Consider the following 21,644-nt stretch of genomic DNA (forward strand, 5'->3'; position numbering starts at 1 on the left):
TGGCTTGCAGATCTCTGCTACTTCAGTTCCCTTGTGGTGCAGTCACATTGCAGGCAGTCAGCTAGCAGGTGGTCACTCTGGACTCAGGCAGTCAGAGCATAGCTCTAGCAGGACCCACTCAAGCTGGGGGCCCAGGATGAAGCCCTCAGTCTTAGCCAGAGCTTCCAATTCTCCTTAATATCTCTTTAATGAGAGCAATTTGGCAATGGTCTAAAATATGCTCTTACCCTTTGTCCCATGAATTCCATTTCTGGGAATCTAGCCTAAAAAAAAAAAAAATCCTAAATATAGGGTAGAAAAACATGTTTCATAAGGATGTTCACTGTGGAGTTGTTTAGAGTAGCAGAAAATTAAACCACTGCACTGTCCATAGGGGAAGGGGTAGGAGTGGTGATAAATGGTAGCTGGACATTTTATAACCATTTAAGTGATGGTTCTGGAGATAACTTCATAATGTGGGATGTGCACGATATAACATTATATGTACTGCATGGTTTAGGCTCTGTAAAAAAAAATTATATATATGTCTATATCTATGTATGTATAAAAAATAATCAGGAGCCCGACTGGGCGTAGCTCAGTGGTTGAGCATCAACCTAGGATCCAGGCGATCAGGATTCGATTCCCAGTCAGGGCACATGCCCGGGTTGCAGGCTTGATCCCGTCGGGGGCGTGCAGGAGGCAGCCAATCAATGACTCTCTCATCATTGATGTTTCTATCTCTCTCTCCCTCTCCTTTCTTCTCTCTGAAATCAATAAAGATATATCTATCTATATATATATAGATAGATATATCTATATGTTTGTGTGTTTTTTTAAATAATAGGAAGTTAATATACCAAAGTGTTAATGAGTGATTTTGGTAAGATTTTATCTGAAAGATTTCATTCTATTCATCATCTCCCAAATACCTTGAATATTAGTGTATTGCCTTTCTCAGTCCGGTTTGAGTTGTAATTTACATTCATTGAAATTTACCATTTTAGTGTGCAGATCTGTGAGTTTTGGCAAATGTATACAGTCAAGAAACTACCACCACAATTGAGATATAGAATATTTCCATCACCACAGAACATTCCCACATTCCCTCTGTAACCAGTCTCCTCCCCTGTCCCAGCCACTGGCAACTGCAGGTTTGAATTCCATCCCTGTAGTTATGCTAATTATGGGATGTCATTTAAAGGGAGTCACAGTATGACTGCTTTTACATGTAGAAATAACTTTTAATCTGTTTATCTCTTAAAAGTACCTCTTAAAGCTGTATTTCCTAACTTCCCCAAGAGAATTGAATTTTTCTTTCTGTCTAACTCAGCCTTAACCCACCCCATACAGGAATTTGCTTCATGGCAGCTCTGATCACTGTGTTCAGATTACCAGGGAATTACCAGTTATCTGTGAAGTCCTCCCAAGCTGTAAAAGTACCTCCAGTGAAGGGCCTCGTTGGTCAGCAGCAGTTCCTGCCTCCACCAAAGAGCCACATTTGGGGGCTTTTGAATCTGATCTGTCCCATTTCCCTTGCAGACCTCTTGGGCTCTCTCTAGGCTCTGTCAATGATGATAAGAGGAACAACAGTGGTAATGGCAGCAGTTAATTTTTCTTACTAAACATTTTATTTTAGAGCAGTTAGAGATGGACAGAAAAGTTACAAAGACAGTGCAGAGAGTTGCCATATATATCCAACACCCTGATTCCCCTATTGTTACATCTTTCAATAGCATGATATTGAGGGGTCAGCAGGCTGGGTTTGGAGGCTGACCGGACCTGCAAAAGGGAGAGAGGTGGACGTGGGCCATCAAGGAAAGGCCTTTGGCAACTAGGTGCATTGCTTCCTAAAGCTGATATTTTTTAAAATTATTACTTTAAAAAATATTAACCTAAAAAAAGTCTTCCCAAGTGTATTATGTGTAGTGATTATAAGTAATACACAGATCAACTTTTTTTATTTAGGAAAATATTCTTCATTTATTAAGAAAATAATCACCTCCTCAGTGTCAGGCACTGTATAGGTACTTGGAACAGAACAGGTGAAAATTGCTGCTCTAGCAGTGCTGGAACACTAGCAGTGGAGACAGTCAGCAACAAACACAATAAATATTTGAATGTGCGTTTGGAAGTGAGCATATAACCAACCCCCACATCCCTGGTTTCCCTGAAACGCTCAGGATAAGATGTGCTGTGAGGGCTGAATTATTTATTGCAGAATATTGAAGACATAGTCATGCAGGGGATGCTGGAAGAGGGTGAGGGGAGCCCCCATGTTTGCCTTTGGAGTGCACACACACACGCCTCAGGGTGGGCTATGTACTGGTGAGAACTGCAGGATGAACTTGGCTGTCTCCCCATGGGGGTCTGAGCAGCCTGGTCGCTCACCTGGACCTGAGCAGCAGTCTCCAGGCTGTTTCCTCCATGCTTCCACCCACTCCTCCTGAGTCTGTTCTTTGTGCCGCAGTCCCAGTGATGCTATGAAACTTGCCTAAAGCCCCTGCAGCGCTCCGTGGCTGGTGGGGGGAGTAATACCTGGACCCCAGCTTCTCTTTCCAGACCCTCCTGCAGTGGCCTACCCATCTCTCTGAAGCACTCCTTATCCCAGCCCTCCCTCCCTTTGCCCTCTGGCTCCTCCCTGAACACTCCCAGCATGTGGCTATCCCTGGGCCCTTTGCATTGGCCCTGGGCTCTGGGACATACTTTCCCTCCATCTTTCCACAGTACTCCAGCTTTCGGCCACTTGTCACCACACCCTATTTTGATTGTTGGTGCAGCACTAGTGCTCTTCAGTAGTTTATTTATTTGGGTATTGTGTGTTCGCTGTCTCTTTGCCCCACTGGGCTCCTGTCTCATTCACTGCTGTATCCCCAGTACCCAGTATAGGGCCTGGAGTGTCATAGGTGCTCAACAATATCTGTCAGATGAGTGAATGAGTGAACAAATGAATGAACAAATCAATGGACTCTTACTTCCAGAGCCTGGTGACTGATCATGTCAGAGAGATCTGAGGCAGCTTAAGCCTTCAACCTTCTCCGCCTTCACCACCACCACATCTCAACTTTAGCAAACAGAAATTGAAATTTAAGAACATTATGGAGGTCTTCAATCCTCCTGATAAAATCAGCTTGTTAAACCATACATTTTAAGTTGCACCTGACTCCTTTCCTGTCAGCAGCTTAGTTCTGTGCTGGCCACGCCCCTTCCAAGCTGGGTGACCTTTGGCAAGTCACGTGACTGCCTCAGCCTCAACTTTCTCATCTGTGCAATAGGGATGGCCGTGCACCTGCTCCATGGTGAGGATTAAAGGAGACAGCACTTGCCTTGTGCCCGAGAGTGCTTGGTGCATATCAGGGCTTGGGAGATGTGAGTTGTTATTCTCAGCTGTGCCGTACTTGCCTCTGCTTCTGCTGAGGTCTGGCTTCCTGGGGCCAAAGGAACAAGGCACTGTGGGTACCTGGTGGCCAGTTCATCCACCTGGCACCTGGTGCCTTCTTTCCCTGATAGTGGAACTCAGAGCAGTGAGTGGCTGTGAATTTCTCTTGTCCCACCCTCATGCCAGTGTTGACTGATGATGGCCTTTATCATTCTTTCTGTAAACACAAATTGTTGCACACCTTCTATGTGCCAGGCACTGGGAAGAGAGAGCAGGTGCAAGGCAGACATAGGCCTGACCTGCAGCCTGGCCAGGAGGCAGACATCAGAATAGATTAACAGACGATATAAGTCCACAGTAATTAACCTGGGTGTGGTGAGCATGGCGGGCTCAAGCAAGGATGTGACTGGGTGGGTTATGGGGGCTGGAGGATCCTAGACCCTTCCCAAAAGTCTGTTGAGCTGAGACCTGGAGAGTAGAAAAGGAGATGACAAGGATGGGGCCATAGCCCTTCTGGGACAGAGAGCAGAATAAGAGTGTGGTGCTGGCAGCAGGCCTGTGTGTGGGAGCTTGGAAAGGGAGAGAAGATGCAGGGTGGGTCTAGAGGAGGAAATGAGGCCAGACCTGTGGGACTTGTCAGTGGTGGATGGGAGCATCGATTTCATGGTCAGACCACTGGGAGCCATTGAAGGATACTGAGCAGGAGAGTAGGGGATTGATTTGCCAACTTGGTAGGTGGGCCTGGGTGCTAAGTGGAGAAGGCATATCTGTGGGGAAAGACGAAGCAGAGAGACCAGTGGTGGGCTGTGACTGCTTTCTGGGCCGGAGAGGGTGGTGGCTCTGCCTTTGCTGGGCCCCACCGGTGCCAAGAGGAACAATGCACAGGCCTTGCCCTCCAGGTGCCCCGGTCTAGTCTGGACTACACCCCAAAACAAACACATGGGCGCGTTTCCGCTAAGGCTCCTGCCCTCCAGCTGGATGCTTCCAGCTAGGAAGGACAGAGTTCCTTTGGTCCCTAGAGGTGCCAGGTGTCTGTACCAGCTAGGTTTCCTTGTTACCACAGTGGGGATGTTTTACAGAACCTTCTTCTGAGGCTCGGATGATGTACCTGATCTTGTAACCAATGTATGTCTTTTCTTTTTTGCTACAGCCAACTGGGTACATGGAAAACTCAGTCTCCTACAGCGCTATTGAAGATGTTCAGCTGCTGTCCTGGGAGAATGCCCCGAAGTACTGTTTACAGCTCACAATTCCTGGGGGAACTGTCTTACTGCAGGTAGGAGAAATAAACATGAACAAGCAGTTTCTTCTCCCAGCCCCTTTTACTCACCCTCCTTTTTTCCCTTGGAGGGAGATGGCCAACTATCAGGAGGGAAGGTTGTTTAACTTAGGGCCTTTTTTCCTCCAAGTATAAGACAAGTGTAAACCTGGGCTCCCTGGGGGAATGAGTGAGGGATGCACACAGATTGAGCTCCTACTGCATGCTTGCCACAGTCTAGGAGTTTTACACGTTGTACTTTTATTTCTCTTAATAAACCTGAAAAATAGGTTTTCTGATCTCCATTTTATAGCCAAGGAAACTGAGGCACACGGGCACAGTTGGTAGGCCTTAAAAGGCTGTGAGAAGCAAGTAAGCAGCAGTCACCTTTTGCTCTACTTTGAGTAGAGGGGTTTCTTACTTCTTGTTAATCTAAATCTTTTGAGACTGATGGAAGGATGAGCTATGCCCTTGGAAAAGTACACGTTATGTGTATATTCGTCAAGACTGTTTGTTGGAAATGATGCAAACAATATTCAAACTATTTGAGGAAAAAGAATTTGATGCTGTAACTATGAAAGTAACTGGGAAATCTAAGAGAGGACTTCGGGCATAGCTGAATCCAAGAGTTAAACGGTATCATTAATATTCAGTGTCTCTCTCTGTCCATTTCCGGGCTCTGCTTCATTGTGTTGCCTTCGTTGTTAGGCAAGATTTCTCCATGTGTTAGGAAAGGTGGACTTTCTGGCAGCCTCAATTACATTCTTGGAGATTGCCATCCTTAAAAATGTGAAAGCCCATTTCTCTCTAGTGTCTTTCTGTACAGTCTCATGGATGGTTCTGATTGGTTTTACTATAGCCCCATGCACCCCAGGGAATGCCCTGTCTGGATTACATGCCCACTTTTGATCACAGGTAGCCATGCACTCTGGTAGCCTTACCAGGACCTTGTGGACCGGGAGAGTCGGGTCCACCAAAAAAGGAATTGTGGCAGAAAAAATAACATGGGTACTGCAGTACATACATGTAACATACATGTGATATGTTCCGTATCATTTCAGGAAGGGCCACCCAATTTCCAAGTCAGCAGCCCCTGATTTAGAGAGAATGCACTCTCTCATCATTGGGAGAACAGTCTGCCTTGGCCTTTCTTTTAGGAGCATTTTCTTTCTGTCACTCCAGCAAGACTGGCTCTGAACCCAAAGAGATGCTTTCTAAAACCTGTTTCTTAAGTAGCCATCGGGTTGTATAACAACAAGGAAGCCAAAAGGCATGCAGTTAGGCCTCTGAGGAATGCTGAGCTCAACGAAATGAGTTAACAGCTAAACATCCTTTAGAAAAATTCTCTTCTTTACTGCTATCTCTTGGAGGACACCAAAACCATGCCTGCCTGTCTATTGAGTCTATGAAAGAGGTGGTCAGTTCCATCCCTCGTGGGCTGGGAAAAGCAATGGTAGACAATGAAGGAGGCAATAGCAGGGTTCCATGGAAAGCTGAGAGAAGATGGGTGCTGAGAAAATCCCTTTCAAATCACAGAGCACTGAGCTGGCCTGTCCCCTGTGCTGAAGGAGGAGGGAGAATAAGCCCCTTGGCTCCATCCTTGAAGAACTCTCAGGCCCTCTTGGGAGACAGAGCCATAAACAAATGACTGCAGAGATAGCAGCTAAAATAGAGGCATGCCCCGGAGGGCTGGGATCCCAGAGCAGGGAGTGACTCACTTAGTCTAGGGGTGCCAGAGAAAGCTCTTCTGGGATGGTGACATTAGAGCTGAGCATTGAGGGATGAGTAGGAGTGTGCCAGGATGGGGGGCACACACTCTGAGCAGAGGGAACTCAGGAGCAAAGCAAGAATTTAGGGGAAGGGGTATTTGCTGCCATGCAGGAGAGAGGAGGGGCTAGGTTTCAGGGCTCTTTAGATGCATCTAGAGCTGTTCAGTCACAGCCAGATCATAAAAGTCTTATTAGCTGAATGAAGAAGCTGTAGCTATATTCTGAGGGCAATAGGGAGCCTTTGAAAGCTCCTAAGACAATAGAGGGATCAGTTCTGTCGCATCGCAGAGGGGCTGGATATGTGAGTGCTAGGAGGAAACAGGAGAGAGGGAAACCCTTTAAATAGTCCAGCTAGAGAAAGAAGGCCCTGAGCCCCCATCTCCTTGGGTGTAGTGGTCACAACTACGCCAGTAGGAGCAGCAGAGGGCCTCATTGCTTCTGGAGCTGGAAGGGGCAGCAGTACCCCCCAAGGAAGTACCCTGAGTGTCACTTGCCCTGGGCACAGAGAGGCAGTGAGGCCTGGAGGGTTGTGGGTCACTGGGCAGTGCCTGGAATATCCCTTTAACCGAGGTCATGGCTGCAGGCCGGCTGTGATGACTTGCCTGGCTGGGGCTGTGCCTGGCTGGGGCTGCGCCCAGCAGTGGCCTCACAGAGCCCTCCCCACTGTGCTGACAGACGGGCAGCCCTGCTGCTGCTCCAGCATCCCCCTTGCTCACTGCCCCCCTGCTGCAATAGACTGTACAACCCACACAGCCTGGTAGCCAGAGGCTGGAGCCCGAGAGAGAGGGAGGAAGAAGAGGCAGCCGGCAGCTCCTGGGATCCAGAGCTGGACTCGGCTAGGACAGGGGCAGCAGACGCAGAATCCGCCCCATCACCCACGGGAGCCCAGGTGGGTTCTCCTTGCCCCTGCCGGCCTTGGTCTCTCTTGTTCTCATTTCCATTGGCTTCTACCTTGCTTCCTTATTGTCACTCTCCTGCCCTCCCTCCCATGATTCATGGGTGGTATGTGGCTGTCTTGTTATATAAATGGTTTCCAAGTCATCTTGAAGATAGGCTCCAGGCTGAGGGGGTCCATGTGGTTATGGGGTGGCCGGGAGCCCCTGGAGCCCCAGAGTGGTGTCCCCAGGTGCAGGGCAGGGCACTCCTCACATGCTGTTGTGACAGTCTGCAAGACCCTTTGTTTTGGGCTTATCTCCCATTTACATGATGGGACCCAGAGCCGTGGTGTGACCTAGCAGTCTTCCCTGCTCCGGGTGGGAGGGAGGCCCGAGAAGCAGCCGGGATACTCAGGGGCAAGGCTGGCTCAAAGCGCTTCATCTGGGTGCTCTGGTCATCAGAGGGTGACAATACCTTGAACGGCACTGTCCCTACAGATGCCATTAGCTGCGCAGGATCATTTGCATTTAAATTTAATTTATTAATCAAATTAAGAGTGAAGTGCCTTGACCCACTAGGCACCTTTCGAGTGCTCAGTAGCCACCTGTAGTTAGTGGCTGCTGTATTGGACAGGGCAGGTAAGGAACATTACCATTGCCGCCCAGAGTTTTGGAGGACAGGCTGGACCGTGGAACTTTTTGTTTTGACCCATGCCATGCTCCATGCACCGGGCCCCCGCTCCCAGGGGAACTAGCCTCACGTGCAGGCAAGTCTGCAGTGTTCTGGCATCCCTGGACAGGGTCCCATCCTGGTGCATGCAGCACAGCTGTTCTCTGCATAGGGGCAACGTCAGGGGCTTGCAGGAGTTACCCTCGCCTACCCCAGTGTCTCTCCCCTCTCCCCTTTCTCAGGTTCTCTGTATCTATGTGTGTTTGTTTTCCTCTGTCTCTGATACTTTTTCTCCATGTCTCCCCTCCCTTTCCCTTCTCTCTCTCTTTATCTCTTGCTCTATTTCATAATCTTTCCGTTTCTTTTTCTCTAGTTTCTTTCTCCAGACCCTTCTCTCCACCCCAGCTCTTCTCTCTGGGCATCTTGACTTAACTCTCTCTCTGTCTCTCTCCTCTCTCTGGTCTCCCAAGGGACCTCCTTACAAAGCTGCTTTGTTGGAATTTGAATCAGTGCTTCACTCAGACCTCGGGGAGCTGACCTGAGTTCAAGAAAGGTTAAGAGACACTCTTAGGCAAACATGCATTGTCCCCAGCTCAGAGATGCCAAGCAGTCTGCCAGCAGGTTGAGTCGCCAGACAAAGGCGCCAGCCTTCCAGCCTGGGTCCAATTGGTGTGTTTCTGGATGCTTTGTGATTTTCAGCGTCAGTCCCTAATGCCATGTTATTAGAATCCCCGGGTACAGAAAGGACCTGTTTATCACCTTTCCTCCCTTAATGCCCTTTCTCCTGGCCTTCCACTGTGAGGAGAGAGCTGCATAAGCACATAAACGGCGCCGTGAAAGCACCCATGGGGTGCGGCCGTGGGATGGGATGGATGGCGTTAAAGAGCTGTGTGGCGGCAGATCATCTTCGGGGATTTCTGCCTCGCAGTTGGGTGTCCACTTATCCGTGAGAAGTGGACAGGGCCCACTGCTCTGAAAACAAGGCTGCAGGCAGGCCAAGATCAAGGAGAACCTTCTTCCCGAGAGCTCCAGCTTCCTTCCCGAACAGTTTCCGAGACCCACTCTTCTCACAAACAGACATTCCGGAAAGTCCCCCAGGAGGCCGGGCAACTGTTTACCCCAAACGCTGGCAGCAGGGGCAGGGACAGGGACAGGGCGGGTTCCCTTCTTACTGGAAGCTGGAGAGAAAGACCTTTCCGGTCTGAAGATCACGTGCTGTTTTTTCCCTAAGAGGTTGGGCCGGGGAAGAAGGACTTAGGAACAGCCACCCCCAGTGCACCCTTGGCTGTTTTTCTCACCTCTTGAGACAATACAACAATGAGAGAGAACTTGGCAACTTTCGAAGAGGAAATTAAGCAGAATTTGCCTGGACCGGGGCCCTTTCAGTATTCGAAAGATTTATCACTGGGAGTATCTGGGAGTAGCCGGCGCCGGCCTGAGCAGGCCTGCCTCTTCTAGGACCTCTTTCCCATGCTTGAATCGAGTCTCCTCTCAGTGACCCCAGGACTCTGAGCTGTGCCCTGTGTCCCAGGGGCCTGTGTCGTCCCAGCTCAGCTGCCCACAAGGCAGTATTGGGACTCTGCAGAAACTCTCCCTCTCCCCCAGGCCTGGCCCAACCCAGTCCCCTCTCCCTGTCCTTGGCAGGCACTTAGCGCAATTCCAGATGTTCCCCCAGCAGCCTCTGTCTCTTTAAAACTAGACAAGCTGAAGGAAGAAGCAGCTCACAGCCCACCCTTATTGCAACCTCTGACTCCATCAGTGAGAGGGGAAGCAGCATGAGGATGCCGTGGCTGCCCCCCAAGCCGCCTTCTGGAGGAACGTTCTGGCCCACCCTCTTGTTGGCCAGGTTAGGCCTCCTGGTGATTGGAACAGGTGCCAAATCCTTCCTCCTCCCTCGTCACCAGCATAATAGTTTCAGATTACCTAGCCCAATTCCTGGAGCCCAGTGGAGCCTAGGTGCAGCACTCTCTCATGTTGGGGTGGACGGTAGAGAGAGCAGGCTGTGAGGGCAGACAGACCTGAGTCCCAGCCCAGCTCTACCATGCTCTACCTGTGTAACCTTGGGCCGCAGGAATAACCTCTCTTGGCATCTAATTATCTGTGAACTGGACCCTGAATGTGTTGAGGATTAGCAGTATTACATGTAAAATACTTAGCACTGTACCTGGTACGTAGTAGGGATGCAGAAAAAAAGCTGCCATGATTATTTCTAGAGCCTTGGTCAAATGCAGCTTGGGATATCAAGGCTGAATAGTTCTCTTGAAATTCTACTACACATGACACTTCTTTAATGAGCAGAATGGATATAGTGGTGTTTTATCCATTCATCCATCCACTTACCCACCCATCCATTTATTCGTCCATCCATTTATCCATCCATTCATCCATCCACCCACCCATATATCTTATCTGTATATTCATTCATTCATTCAGCAAGTTAGCTGGTCTTTCGTGTAACAAAGATTCCTCTGGGCTTTGTGGACATAGTGGTGAATAAGTCAAACCTGGTCCTTGACCTCACGGAGCCCACAGCCTGGAGAGAAAGAAGAACAAAGAAACAAGCAATCACAGAGTAGTGTGGTATGTTAGACAAGGTGTCATCACCTGGTGGGTTGGGGAGGGGGAGGGGAAAGTCACCACTAAGACAGGTATTCTGGAGAATTGGCATTTTAGGTGAGACCTGAAGGTAAATAATTCAGCAGGCAGTGAGGGAGGGGTGAAGGCAGAGTGTTGGTGGGATGTACACTCTGGGTGAAAGCCATATAGCAAAACAAAACCAGCCGGGTTATGCTGGGTTATGCTACAGTGACAAGCAGCCCCAAATTCTAAGTGGCTTAAAACAGCAAAGGATAATTTCCCACTCATGCTGGGTGTCCACGGTGGGTCAGCTGAGAGCTCGGCTGGTGGAGCACCCACCAGCTGGAATGTTTCTGGTTACCAGAGCCGGGGGAAGGGAACCTACTAAATAGTACACTGGCTCTTAAAGGCTTCCACTGGAAGTGACACAGGTCATGTCAGCTTATGTTTCACTGGCCAAAACAAGTCACCTGCCAAGTTTCTAATGAGGAATCTAAGGCCGAGTCCTGCTGTGGTCTTACCAGTTTCCTTCCCAGAGTTTTCAGCTCCCTTCCAACACGTCATATTCATAGGGGGTTAGAATGCAGACAATCTTTGGAGCTTCTTTATTTGGCCTACCACACCTGCCCCCTTCCCTGGCCACCATGGTGTGTTAAAAAGTCGAGAAATGGTTATGGACCAGGAGCGTGCTGGAGCCACTCATACTGGCTTGTACCAGCTCCTGAGAGCTGATCCTGTTCCTTTCTTTCTAATTGTGGTTTAGGGACGGAATCAGCCAAGGTGGCATCATTCACAGCGTGGAAGTCAGCAGACATTGTGATCACTGTTGTTTTGTTTTTTTATCCCAGAGAGCCTGTTGTTAGACATTTATCAGCACACCACTGGCCACGGCTGCCACTGATACCGATCACTGCTCTCTGTAGAGTGTTTGCACGTGCTGGGCACTTGCACTAAGTAAGCATTTTACATAGATTATCACATTGTTGGGATCTTGACACCGCTCTCCCTGAGCATGGGATGTATTTTGTCATCCCAATGAACAAGAATTGTCATGAGACCACAGAGCTAGGTCAGCACTGACCGGAGGTGACCCAGCCACAGATTCTTCGGGGTACTGCTGGTCCCTGCAGCAGACTTCCCTTTGGTCTCCTCCTCCTGCTAGGTGTCACAGGCTTTGTGTCATCAAGGGACTTGCTCCAGGTCACACTACTAGACTGCAGCAGAGCCCAGACTTGAACCCAGGTCTGTTGGAGACTCAGCCACTGCAGAAGCCCCTGTATTACACAGGGTGAACCCCAATCCACTCCCCACTCAGGGCAGAGACACACTTACCTTGTCTCCAGGTGTGTCTGAATCTGCTCAGGGTTTGGAACAAGTCTGTGAGCCTGATTTCCTGTTGCACTGGCCATTGATCTGGTTCATTTATTCAAGCCCAGAGATTTCCCCAAATTCTGCCCTGACAAAACAGCTGATGCTTCCATGGTGATTGAGGTGAGAAGGTAGGGCAGCCTGACTCTCCTTCATTGAGGGAGACCCAAAGTTATACACGCTTGGGCATGCATGTGGGGGTGTGGGGCAAAAGGTAGACTTTCCTGTTTAGAGGGAGGCTCTGGCCTTTGCCAGAGTTCCTCAACCATCAGGGTCAGGGTCACTTGGTGCAGGGCTATGGGGTTAGCTGGGACTGGCTGCTACATTTCTGCCCTTGTGGTCAGTGGGAAACTTGACTGCCATAACATTGTGGTTCACAGCACAAGTCTACCCACCTGACTTCTAGTCCTGGCCCCACACCTGCTGCCTGCAAGCCCGTGGGAAAGTCTGTAACCTTCCAAGCCTCAGTTTCGTCATCTGTACCATGGGGAAGAGCTGCTGACAGTACCAGTTTCTCAGGGGAGACTTGCAAGGCCTGAACAAGCCAGGCTTAGTGCTGGGTCTGGCGTATGGTAACCATGCCACGCGTACTGCTTGCACCACCAGCAAATCTGCTGGAACCAGGGGAGAGCAGCAGCGATATGTCAGAGTCCTATCAGAGTCGTATCAGAGTTGGCAGGGCCTTCTGCAGGCCGCATTTTATTTGGGAGGAATTGATGATGATGGTGATGATAATAACAACAATGGCTGCATTTCTGTTTGACCATCTACTGTGTGCCCAGCATGCTTCTAGATGCTTTATAGGAATTATTCTCAGTCCTCCTGACATTTCTGCAGGACCAGTGTTATTTTTCCCATTTTACAGATGAGAAAATTGAGGCTCAGCTTCCCAGCGACTCTGAACTAGGGTGGTGTGGGTTAAGGAAGGTTTTGCTCCCTGCACAGTGATGTTTAACTCAGGTCTGCCCGAGTTCAAAGCTGGCTGGCTGGCTGCTTTCTACTACGACTCCTTGCAGTTGGCAGGAGGTACAGTGGGTCAACCCGTGGGCTTGGAAGACAGGCTGCTTGGGTTTGACTGTACTTAGTTAATGTAAGATCTCAGGGTCTCAGTTTTCCCTCTGTGAAATGGACAGTGTCACCCATTTCACAGAGCTCAGCTCTTGTGGGCTGTTGACAGAATATGTGGATAATAACCGCCAGGTGCCTGAGCAGTGCTTGGTACAGAGGAAGCACCAAACAACTCCCACAATCATCATCATCCCACCACCATGCTGCCTTCCCATTCATCTGGGCTTCTCCTGTGATCCTAAATGGTAAATAAGTGCAGTTAAAGCTCTCCCAGCCACCAGTGTCTAAAGTCACTCCTGCCCAGCAGAATAAGCACCATGGCAGCGAGGTCTTATTTCAGGAAAGTCACCCTGGTTATCACTTCTGTTTTGGTTTTGTACCCATAGGGTTCAGCTTAGCGAATCCTTCTAAAGGTGTATAGGGCCACAGAGCCCACCCTCCGGGCAGACAGGCTGGGCCGTGTGCTGGCCTGTACAACACTCTGAAATGCTGCGAGTGTGTGATCGGACCTTGCTGTCCTCTTCTTTTCGTTGCAGGCTGCCAACAGCTACCTGCGGGACCAGTGGTTCCATTCTCTGCAGTGGAAGGTAAGTCCTGACTTGGCTGCTCACTTGGGGTTGCCCCCTCTGTTTCGGGCTTGGCTCAACACTGGTCTGATACCTAGAGGCATGAAGGTGGAGATCTTTCGCTCCATTGTATAAAGCCTCTCCCCCTCCCCCTCTGTGATGCCTTTCTCCCTGCTATACTGAGGCAGCATTCCTGCCCCGTGGGCCCTTGGCTTTGCTCAGAGCCTTACAGTGCTGTGCCTGCTCCCAAAAGGATGTAGGACCGCTTGCTCTCAGATCAGGGGCTCACCTGTGGGGCTGTAGGATGCAGGACTTCAGGGGCTCAAGATGCTGCCTTAAAAGTAACTTCTAAAGGTGGTATCAGCCCGGCTGGTGTGACTCAGTGGTTGAGCATCAACGCATGAACCAGGAGGTCGCTGGGTCGATTTCTGGTTGGGGCACATGCCTGGGTTGTGGCCTCGATCCCCAGTGGGGGACGTGCAGGAGGCAGCCGATCAATGTTTCTCTTTCATTGATGTTTCTCTCTCTCCCTCTCCCTTCCTCTCTCTCTAAAATCAATAAAGGTAGTAACAAAGCTAATCTACCAGAGATTCAAGAGCCCAACTGAGTTTCCATAAGGCACTCTTCACTTTAGTTGCCTGGTTTTTTGGCCTGATTTCCCAGTTCTAGTTTTGCATAAGTGCTCCAGAGTATTCCAGCACATAAGGGAAATTTTTCCTTTCCTGGTCACTTTCAAGACTCAGAGGCCAGACCTGCTGAGGAGTGTCCTCCCAGCCCTCTGGGAAGCCCACGTTCTGCTCCGTGGCTCAGGCAGCTTCCCCTCGTGCCCCGCCTCCCTGTCGCTCCAGCCTTCTGATCTTTTAGTTTAGAACAAGCTGTGACGGGCCACCGGCATGGAGCCAGCAGGGTATGGCTGGAGTCACTGGCGCATATCCTGAGCTGTCATCTTACTGTAAGCTGGAGAGCCACGAGGATGAGTGGCTGGCCGTGTGCAGGGTTAAAGGCCATGTGCCATCCTGGGATGACCAAGGGAACACTCAGAATTCCTCTCGTGCCTCTGGAGGGGCTGTCGTCACAGCCAGGCAGAGGACAGAAATACAACCCCGGAAAATTACATTCCTAGTCCCAGAGAGGGCCACTCCTCTGTTTCCCCAACAGCTGCAGGTCCTCTCGCCTTGTTGCCTATAGGGCAGTCTCAGAGGCTGAGCATGAGTGTCCAAGTTGGGGCTGCTAAGGGAAAGGACTAGCATTTATTGAGCACCAGCTGTGCCAGGAACTTGCAGCTAGGTCCATCGTGTCCATTTCACCCTTGCCTCAGCCTTATAAGGCTGATTATTATCACTGCTCCCATTTCATGTATGGGAAAGGTGAGGCTAGATTGGAGCCCGACTCCCACAGTTAGAAAGGGCCTGAGGCAGGGTTCCAACCTACATTTTCCCCATACCTGTAGGTGCCTGAATATAGATGGAAAGCACTGGGTAGCAACTAAAAAGGAAAGGTGGCACAGGCCTGCTCACAGAGTCAACAGGTATTGCTGAGAGCTGGATTTCCCAGGGAGATTGTCCCTGAGGCCTGTCTCTACAGCCAGGTGTGTCCCAGGACAGGCAGGGCTTACGTCAGGACCTACGAGGGGCCATCTGGGAGATAAATGCCAGAGCAGGTGAGAGGGAGGGAAGATAACAGGGATGGTGTTGGTCAGGGGGGCTCCCTGGAGGAGGAGACCATTTAACTGCCACAGTCTCCCCCTCTTTATTCTCTATGGGTATTTTCCATGTGAGTCTTCACTAAGTGATTGCCTTGCTTTTTCTTAGCTCAGGACAGGGCAGAAAGTACTTAGAGACATTCAGCCTACCTGACAGGCTGGGAAAACACCTCATTGAAAAGGTGGCCAAGATCAGTGTCAAGAGAGAAGCCATCTTCAGTGGTATGCCACAGAACTCTGCTTTCTGCCTTGCCCTGGTCAACATATTTTTCAACAGCGATTTATGTCAACACCTGAAAGGCGGTGCTTGTGAAGTTTGTGAATATTGTACAGCTACAGGAGGTGACTAAGATGGTGGGCACAGAAAGCCCAATTTCAGGAGACTGACTGGCTAGAAAGGTGATCTGAAAGTGACAAGCTTGAAATGTACATATTCAAACGTCAAGGATGGTATGTGGGGTTCAGATAGTTGATTGGACACGTGCAGAATTCAGGATCCCTGGGCTTCTAGCAGTTCTCATGAAGACCTGGATGTCCGTGCTCTATTTTGGTGGTATTTGGTTTGTTTATGATTGTTACATTTAATCAGTAGAAGGGGGGGAGGGGAGAGAGAGAGAGAGAGAGAGAGAGAGAGAGAGAGAGAGAGAGAGAGAGAGATGGAAAGGAGGGAGGGAGGGGGGGGAGGGAAAGGGAGGAAGGAGGGGGGGAAGAAAACAAAACAGTACAATCCAGGAAACCCAAGTCAAAGTGTCAAGGAACCAGCAAGCGTCTGGCAGTGTGTGCCCCTTTTGCCAGGTGGAGGTGGGTGATGACTTTTGTTCTCACTGTATAAGCATTCGGTTGTATCTTAGGCATGTGCCCTTTGACAGCCCCCTCCCCCCACTTTGGGTATGCTGCCACCAGGTGGCAGTGGTATCTCGGTGTCAGCAACTTGATTTCATTCATGTGGTTCTTTGGTGAGATTAGGGGAGGCATGCTCTCCTTCCTTTTAAAATGGCAAAGAAATGTTGGTGTTTTAGAGGCACTGTTGGCTAGTGAAATCGACTTAGAGACCTGGATTCAAATACAGGTTCTGTAGCTTACTTATCCTGTGGTCTGTGTAGGTTCCAGCAAGCGTTCATTAATTCAGACGCAGTTACTGAGTACCTGCAGTGTACCAAGCATGGCTGGGTGCTTTCCTGTTTGTTGTCATTCAGCAAATGAGGGAACCAAGGCTCAGAGATGTCTGGTGACTTGCCCGTAGTTACACAGCGGATTTCAGTACAGATCTGTGGGTCCATCCAGCCTCTGCTTAATCCAGCTGTGCCCAATTCTAAGTGTTGGACTCTATAGCCTACTCAGGATGTGACCTGCTTCTCTTGATATAGCCACGTGCTCCTTCGTTTTTAAAATCAACCATTTTGGGTTTTCTCATTTCTTTCTTCCTTTTCTCTTCTGTATCTTTAACTAAAAATAAAAATTAAAAAAAATCAACAGAACATCAAAATTAAGGATTTTAGAAATTCTACAACCTCAACTTGAGTTTTTAAATTTTCTAAATATTGTTTTTGTCTCCCACCCCTGCACACACACCAGTGTGTATTTGCATGTTGCAGCTGCAGTTCACATAGAGAATACATTCTTCCATTTGTAAAGAATGTTACCTCTTAAATACTGTGTTCCCATTGATTCGTTTTTATCAAGTTGTACTGGTATCTGTAGGGCATTCTCAGCAAGGGGTGATATTGCCCCAAGGAGACCAGAACTGGTTGGTTGGGGTTTTAAAAACCTTAAGTTATTACAGTTGTATGTGGCCCTCCAAAATTCAGCTCTATTCAACAAAATCTTATTTTTTAGTATTTAATTTCAAAGGCAGGAACGCATATGGCATGTGGGGATATCTAAAAGGGCTCCTTATAGGCACAGTAACTCAAGACTGGTTGAGAAACACCACTGTGACATCTCCCTCATATTGTGTTGTGAAACAAGGCCAAGAATAAATAAAATAGTCGTATGATATCCTTGCCCTGCTCTGTCCTGGTAACCCTGCTGTTTTAATGGCCACAGCTGTGAATTCCAGCATGTTCACCTGCCGTCACAGGCCATCACCTGCCATCACAGGCCATTTGGGGCGTTTCCTCAGCACAGGGCACTGTGTTTTAAGCATCATCTCACCTCAGTGTGAGGAAATTTGAGTCACTTGCCCAAGGCCACCCTGAAGGGGAAGTGGGGTTTGACCCACACTGTCCCAGCCCCCAGGACTCCCTTCCCTGCCTTCCCCCCTCTGAGCAGCTCTGCTCTTCCTCCCAGCCTCCCGCCCTCAGAGCCCCGCAGAACAACCTGCATCTCTGGTCCCAGGATGGAGGGTGGGATGAGGTTACTCTGGGCATCGTGATGGCAGCTCCAGCCCTCCCAGCATGCAGTGGAGCAGAGCACGTTGTCCCAAGGCTCCTTAGGGAGGTCAGCCCTGTTTGGTTTGGGTGGTTCAGCCCCTGAGGCCAATCCCTGGGGGTATGGAAGCATAAACAGTTGTACTGAGTTAATGAGGCCTCATTTCTGACTCAGAGAGGCACCTTGGAGACCAGGTCCTGTGGAGACAGGCCTGTCTATGTGTACAAGGCCATGAGGGGACAGGCCTATCTGTCTGTGTACACAAGACTGTAGGGGACAGGTTTGTCTGTATAAACAGGGCTGTAAGGACAGGCCTGCCTGTATACCCAGAGCTGTGAGGGGACAGGCCTGTCCATGTATGAAGACCCCCATGAGGGGCCAGCCTGATTTGTGTGGCAAGGCCAGGAGTTCCAGGCTGTGAGGGCAGGGTGTGTGTGTATAAAGATGTGGGAAGACTGTACTGTTTCTATGTCCAAGGTTCAAGGCCACAGGCCTTGACTGCCAGCTGGGAGGAGACACCAGGCCCATAGAGGAGCCCAAGAAGCAAGATACACCTGCTTTGCATAGCTGGCGGACTGGCACTTCTTGTGCCTCCAGCTCTGAGCACCAGCCTTGTCACTTCCTGAGAGGGGACTCTTCAGCCTATTGCACAGAAGTCTTGAAAACTAAACTGATTTTATACCCTTGGGGAGCTGAGTTACTAAGAACAGCCCCAGGGGCTGAGTCCGAGTGCTGGCTTCAGAGGAGCAGACTGTGTGAGACAAGGCTGGCCCAAGGCTGCCGGGCAGAGGAATGCCCTTGGCTCTGGGAAAATCCCTGTACGGGTTTGCATTGCCTCTGGCCATCTGCCTGAGCCACACTGCCTCCTCCCAGCAGGGTTTCCCAAGCCCCTGGGGCAGCCACAGCCTGGGGTCATCCCTGTCCATGGCTCTGTCCCTCCTGTACAGAATAGGAAGGTGATAGAGAATGTGGGGTTGGGGGGGGCCATGACCGTGTTAGGAGTGCATCTGGATGGAGTGTGTTTATTTGGGCCTCAGTTTTCTCTTCTGTGAAATGGGGATAATACTGGTACCTTGCTCATTGGGTAATTATGAGGATGGGATGCTCTGTTATTTGTGAAGCATTTTGAAAGGACCCTCAGGAGCCAGTGCTGTGGGAGCATCATCGCATGCACCTTTATCAGTGTGTCTCCTATATGCCAGTGGGTGGGAGCAGCCCCTTCTTAGCCCCTCCTTTGCCCCCAAGTGGTGTGTAAGAACTGAGGAAGGTGAGGAGTCTCTCCTGAGGAGGCCCTGACCAGGGTGGGCCGTGGGTGTTTCTCAGTTTTGAGCACTACTGTGCCTGGCACTTCGGCCGCTCTAGCTCCCTTAATCTCCTGACCGCTCTGCCAAGTCTTTGCTACCCGATCTTGTAGATGAGGGGACCAAGAATCTAAGGGGCAGGGGCCATTGCCAAGGACAGCTGGCTCCTCAGGATGTCACAATCTAGCTCCCACATCAGGCCTTGGGTGAGCTCATCCTATGCTTGGAGCCCTCGCTGAAGCACAGCAACTGGCAGGGTCCCCAATGGGCAGGTGAAGAACCAGACACTCAGAGGAGAAGACCATGGGGGCTGGAAGCCTAGGTTCTCTCTCTCATTGGGCCACCCCCTCAGGAGGGCTGGACCCCTCACCCCCATCCCACGCAGGGGGAGAGGCCCCCCAGCTGGTGTCAAGATTCCTGGGGAGAAGGTCAGAGGGACAAAAGGCCCTTGAGCTGATGTCCCTCCCCTGATGGGAAGCTTCTGAGGGAAGGATGGGACCCTCTAGTGGGTGCCATCACTCCCAACTCTGACTTTCCTTCTGGGCCCATCCCTCTCTCCCTTTTTGGGTAGAGACCTTTCATCCTGGGAAGGAGCCACTTCTAGTCCTGCAGCTGTGGCCCCTACATAACTTTCTCTACCCAATTTCAAACCCCTCTGAGCTCATGTCCCCAGCACATGTGCCCTGAGTCTTTGACGCAAGCCCTCCCTCAACACAAAACTGCAGGTGGCCATCACCACCCTTACCGGGGACTCACTCCTGTGCCAAGCAGGTGCCTCCCTGTTCAATCCTAAGGAGGAATCTCGTCCTCCCATTATCCTATTTCACAGATGTAGAGACTGAGGCTGAGAGGTTAAGCCACTCACCCAAGGTCATACCACAATTAGATGGCAGAGTTGGGTTTGAACACAAGTTCATTTGATTCCAGAACCTGGGATCTTAACCAATGAGAACATGGCTCCCACCTGCACACATGTGTAAGTACCCCCACGTGCATACACACCAAATGTTCCTCATACTGTGAGCTTGCACTTCGACCAGCCCCTCGGCGCCTTTCCTTTCTTGTGACTTGCATGTTTAGGGCCTGGGAATTTTTGTTTGGGAGACATTTCATGAGAGCTTTACATTTTTCTCTAAGTCTCATAGACGTCACTGCGAGGATTATGTGAATTAATCTCTGACTTGCAGTCCCCTGCTTTTCATGGGTAAGGGCTGATTGCCCTGTCCCATCCTACGTGTGGCACAGCACAGTCAGACCACCTGTCCCCAGCCTGAGAAGGTCAGCCTCACCACCCTGCTTCCACATCTGCCCCAAACACACCACATCACCTGTGTCTCCAGATTCCAGCAGCAAGGCTCTGCATGCCTGACCTAGCCTTACTTCTAACTTCCCTTGGCACCAGTCCACCACCCTCCCGTGTGGCTCCTGGCTGGGCTCACCCACTCTGGCCAGGATGTCCCTTTGCCTGGAGGGAAGACGGTAGCCCGTTTCACCCTTCTGCCGCTTCCATAGTGGCCTTGCCCCCTCTGCCCCACCGTCCTCCTCTGTGCCTGTCTGCCACTCTCTTTCTCTGCCTTTCACAATGATCATGAAAACATCTTTACAGCCGTATCAAGGCCACAGCTGCAGGACTGGCAGTGGCTCCTCCCCAGGAGGAAAGGCCTCTGTTCCTGCCGGTCCCCACCCGATGACTGATTTCACTCTCGCAGACGTCCTTCCAGGTTTCATTCACCTTTGCACAGACATCTCATCCACCTTGGCACAAGCCTCCATGGACTCGCCCTTGTTGGGCATTTGGGCTGTTCCTGTTTTTCTTGTTATAGATAATGCAGACATAACTGTCAAAGCTTTTACTTCTTTGGACCACTTTTTAGGGCAGATTTCCAGAATAGTGGTCACTGGGCAGAAGTGGGGGAGTTTTTGGTGGCTCTTACCACATATTGCCAGTTTGCTCCTAAAGAGAAAATTTTGCAGTGCCTAAGGGTGAGAGCTCTGGACCAAACTGCCTGGATTCAAATCTCAGCTCTACCACCACTACTGTCCATGCGACCGGAGACCAGTTATGTTCCTCTCTGGGCCTCTTCCTCCTAAATAAAATGGGGTTTACAGTAAGACCAAGCTCATTGGGTTTTTTTGTTTTTTTTTAATATATCTTTATTGATTTCAGAGAGAGGAAGGGAGAGGGAGAGAGAGAGCTAGAAACATCAATGATGAGAGAGTCATTGATCGGCTGCAGCCCGCAACCCGGGCATGTGCCCTGACTGGGAATCGAACCCTGATCGCCTGGATCCTAGGTCGACGCTTAACCACTGAGTCACGCCCGGCCGGGCTCATTGGGTTCTTGTGACAATTAAATGGGTTAATAGCTGTAAAGAACTTAGAACAGCACCTGTAAGTATTGGGTGAATGTTAATTAATCCTATTCTTCCAAAATGATTAAGGACCCTGTTTCCCTTTGTCTAGAAGAAAGACACGGGCATGGCACCTGTACCACCAACCCCCAGTGAGCCCCTGGTAGGAATCACTAATTAATCACTGCATGCTTTTCCCCGAGAGCATAGCCCCTGCTGGTCCGCCCGAGTTGACAGAGGGAGTAAAAGTTGCCACTGTCCTGCTTTCGTGACCTCCTAGTCCTGTGGTCATGAGTGTCAACTGTCCTGCCCCTGAAAAGGAAGGTAGAGCAGGGAAGCAGGACAAGGATTGATAAGAGGTAGCCTCAGTGCTCTTAGTGGCCCAGCCACAGGTCAGCTTTATCGAGATCG

At 50.1% G+C, this 21,644-nt stretch overlaps 1 protein-coding gene across 1 annotated transcript in view; it reads left to right on the plus strand.

The window, feature by feature from the left end:
- Window positions 1-21,644, plus strand: part of CMIP (c-Maf inducing protein) — a 221,440-nt gene that overhangs the window by 135,250 nt on the left and 64,546 nt on the right. The window contains exons 2-3 of the mRNA XM_081117874.1: window positions 4,509-4,634; window positions 13,480-13,530. Coding sequence (XP_080974000.1) covers window positions 4,509-4,634; window positions 13,480-13,530 — 177 coding nt within the window. The remainder of the gene's footprint in view (window positions 1-4,508; window positions 4,635-13,479; window positions 13,531-21,644) is intronic.

This window comes from Miniopterus schreibersii, assembly GCF_964146895.1.
Source record: "Miniopterus schreibersii genome assembly, chromosome: 18".
In the NCBI taxonomy this organism is placed as follows: domain Eukaryota; kingdom Metazoa; phylum Chordata; class Mammalia; order Chiroptera; family Miniopteridae; genus Miniopterus; species Miniopterus schreibersii.